At 60.8% G+C, this 3,641-nt stretch overlaps 1 protein-coding gene across 1 annotated transcript in view; it reads right to left on the bottom strand.

Annotated features, from left to right (window-relative positions):
- TRAPPC10 (trafficking protein particle complex 10) overlaps positions 1 to 3,641 on the bottom strand; it is a 72,802-nt gene that overhangs the window by 15,722 nt on the left and 53,439 nt on the right. Inside the window, 4 exon segments of the mRNA XM_029938855.1 lie at positions 707 to 936; positions 1,716 to 1,874; positions 2,328 to 2,469; positions 3,562 to 3,641. The exon segment at positions 3,562 to 3,641 is cut by the window's right edge and continues 100 nt beyond it. Of these exon segments, the coding sequence (XP_029794715.1) occupies positions 707 to 936; positions 1,716 to 1,874; positions 2,328 to 2,469; positions 3,562 to 3,641 (611 nt within the window).

The raw sequence follows: 3,641 nt of genomic DNA, 5'->3' as shown, positions 1-3,641 counted from the left end.
CCCTGCAGTGGAGGGGGTGCCAGGACTTGGCATCGCCCCAGGGCGGAGGGTCCCAGCCCCCGGAGGCAGGGTGACACCAGACCCGCCGGCAGCAGCTTTTTAGAGTGTGCGAGTATGTTCAGTCCTGTGGGGCCGTGAGTGAGCACTTCTACACTTGGGCTCCAAACCCCTCAGAACGGTCATCTGTGTCACAAAACATGGGCACGCCTGAATGAGTACAATGGTAGCTACGCATTCCTTGAGCGGATGGACTGGGCGTCTGGGACCAAGGTCCTGGGTCTCTCAACAGCTGATCAGCATCTGCATCCGAGCATAACATGGCAGAGGCTCCTCCTTGCCATGTCCGACGTGATGTTTCAGGGACAGACGCCGAAGCACACCCGGACACAGAACTCAGGCTGGCCTGCTCGCCAGGACAAACGGACTGTGGACCCAAACCTGCCGCCCCTTAGCAAACAGCCTCTCTTACACGAAACTGTCCTACCACCTGAGTTAGTGGAGAAAACCTGGAGCCTGCGTGTCCGTGTCCCTGCACGACGCACCCCTCCCCTAAGAAGGGGCGATTCAAAGACACAAGTGCTAAATCCAGGGAGAGGATGTGGGATCAGGAGAAAGAAATCTGGCACTTCCCCCGAAGCCCCCTCGCGCTCGCGCCCGGCGGGCAGAGGCCGCCTTCCCGGGCCGCGCTGCGTGAGGCCCTCCTTACTTTGTGCTCCGTGGTGGCCATGCACCGGCCAGCGTTCCGCGCATCCTTAGGCTTCCTGTGGGACTCTGTCGTCCCCAGCACGCCGCTCTCTCCTCCAGTTACTGGAGCTGAAGGTAAAGAGAGAACTTCCAGTTCAAATTCGATCACGTGGTACGCAGGAGCAGCGGGCAGACTGATGCTCGTGACCTTGCCGGACGACTGGACCCGGAGGAGCGCGTCAGAAGCCTTTTCTAGGAAAGACGGAAAGAGTCACTTCTAACACATTCCCTACGCCGTCCCTTTCTCTTCCAGTAGGCAACGGCTCAGCAGGGAAGTTCCCGCCCAACTCCCGCCGCCACCACCCTGTGGAAGAGCGTGTGCAGAGAGGACCGAGGGGGAGAGCAGAAGCCGGGAAAGCGCGGGCAGGCCTCTAAGGCAGCAGTGCCTTCTGCGAGCTGGCAGCCATGGGCCAGAGGACGGTCCCTGTGTCACATCTGCAGGCAGAAAAGGGGCACTTCCCACGTGGCCCACCCACGGCCTACTGTGTGCTTCCCTGCGTCACGTGCCCCGTCCCAGCACCAGACCAACGCCACCCCCCCTCCCCCCACCAAGCGCAGCGGCCTCCTCCTCTCTCCCTCCTCCCGCCTGGGGACTGGGGGACATGGGACGTTTTTAGGGCTTCTGACCAGGGCCCAAAAAGGCTGATTCGCTTTGGCTTTTTGGTGACGGGTGGGGGGGCAGATAGATGCAGGGCATCGTCTGGGGGCAGGGGCCCAGGCCAGGAGGCTGCATCATGAGCCCTGAGCAAGGTCAGTGCCGACCGGCCACGGAGCACATGCATGGTTCTGTCTGTCCTGGGCCATAATGTCCCATCAGACAGGGTCGCAGCCCGCCTACGGGCAGGACAGACCTCGGGAGAGCTGTGGGGAGGAGCCGTCAGCCTGAGGACGGCCTGGCGCCAGGCTCCGCATGGCCTCACAGGGCACCACAGTGCCCGGGGCCCGCCTTCACCAGGGGACCAGCCCCTCACCTCTCGTGTTGGAGTAGATCACTGCTCTGCTCTCGGCGTGACACAGGACGAGCATGGCTTCCGCGTTGCTGAGCTGCAGGCTGTCCCCGTTTTTTACGGTATAATGGCCAGTGGTGACAGTGAACTTCACCTTCTGAGGGATCCCAGCCAGAAGGCTATCTGAAGGGAAAAAGAGAGCAGTCAGTATCTCAGTCGGCAGACGAAGGGCCTCCCGGGGCTACAAGGACGCTCTGTCTCTCCTGCGAAAACAGAGGTGTTCCCTGCAGGTGCTCCACGGCCGGCCCCTCCGCCCTCTCCAGCCGTCTCAGTTATGTGGGACACGCAGCCAGGGGGCCTCTCCGGGAGCAAGGGAACCTGAGACTCGTCAGTACCAAGGAGAGAAGCGGGGAGCACAGTGGCGACCACGCCTGTGACGTCTCAAAACCGATCTGCTGGTAAGTCGCCAAGAGAGAACCGGGTAAGGACACTAAAGAACAGACTCGTGAAACCGAATGGACTGTTGCTATTCGGAACCGCCTCTAGCTCTGTCGGGTGAGGCCTCCTGGATCTGGGGGCAGAGGGCGCGGCCACTGCTTTCTCCCAGAGGAAACGGTGGGGCGGGGGGGCACTCACCGGCCAGCGGCTCCACGCGCAGCTGCGGCTCCTGCGAGTACACGTCGTACTGCGCCGGGGGGTACAGGTGCGGGAGGACGAAGCGCACCGGGCCCAGCGAGGCGCACAGCTGCCGCAGCGAGTACGTCCCGGGCTCCCTGGCCTGGGGGCAAACCGAGCGCGTCACCCCCGCTCCCGTCCGGGCGTCCCCAGGGAGGGCGGTGCAGTCCCGGCTCGGAAGCACCCTCCATCTCCCCGCCGATGACCTTCTAAGTCACTGAGGCTTAACTTCGTCCCTTGCTTCTAGGCAAGTATTTTCGTTCTTTTTTTTATTAATTGTTTTTACATTTATTTATTTTTGAGAAATAGAGTGAGACAGAGCACGAGGGAGGGGCAGAGAGGGAGGGAGACACTGAATCTGAAGCAGCTCCAGGCTCTGAGCTGTCAGCACTAAGCGCGATGCGGGGCTCGAACCCAGGAACCCAGAAACCGTGAGATCATGACCTGAGCTGAAGCTGGCCGCTTACCCTACTGAGCCCCCCAGGCGCCCCAGGCAGGTATTTTCAATGTGACGAACTTTGTTTGTGGCGATCTCTTCTAACAGATGTTTAGTGGAACGTTTGGCAGGAGATCGGAGCCCTGCTCTGGGCCTAGACTAAAACCTCAAGTGACGATCAGCCTGGGCACTGGCCACTGGGCGCGTCCTCAGTCCGTGGACCTGCAGGGTGCGCTGCTGAGGGAGGATTGAGAAGACAGCAGGCCGGGCCGCTGCTCTGATACCCACGCGGCCAACAGAAGGGATCAAAGTTTAACGGGACAGTGTGCCATCTTCTTTGAAAGGACATTTGGACAAACGAGGGCACTGTTTAATTCCAGCGACAGGAAATACAATCATCCGTGTTAACAGCTTCCTTCAAAACATATCAACTGCCAGGCGCCTGGGGGCTCAGTCAGTTAAGCATCCGACACTCTACTTGGGCTCAGGTCACGATTGGTGAACTCGAGCCCCATGTCCAGCTCCCAGGCGGAGCCCGCTCGGGCTTCCCTCTCTCCCTCTCTCTCTGCCCCTCCCCTGCCGGCGTGCTCTCGCTCTTGCTCTCAAGATAAATAAACATTTAAAAACATGTATCAACTGCCTAAATCTGCTGAAGTATAAAGGGCTGTTTAAAGCATCGGTCTCCTCTAAGCACACAGGCAGAACCGGGAGCTGCGCACAAGCCCCAGGACGGCGCCCGCGCCCCGCCCCCACACGCACCTGCGTCCGGAACGTCAGCCGGTTGGCCCCCGGCGCCAGGGTCACGCCGCCGCACGTCAGCACGTGGGCCGCGTCCTCCA

This window comes from Suricata suricatta, chromosome 5 (assembly GCF_006229205.1).
Source record: "Suricata suricatta isolate VVHF042 chromosome 5, meerkat_22Aug2017_6uvM2_HiC, whole genome shotgun sequence".
NCBI lineage: Eukaryota > Metazoa > Chordata > Mammalia > Carnivora > Herpestidae > Suricata > Suricata suricatta.
The sequence above is the reverse complement of the archived record's forward strand: the minus strand, read 5'-3'. Positions and strand labels throughout refer to the sequence as shown.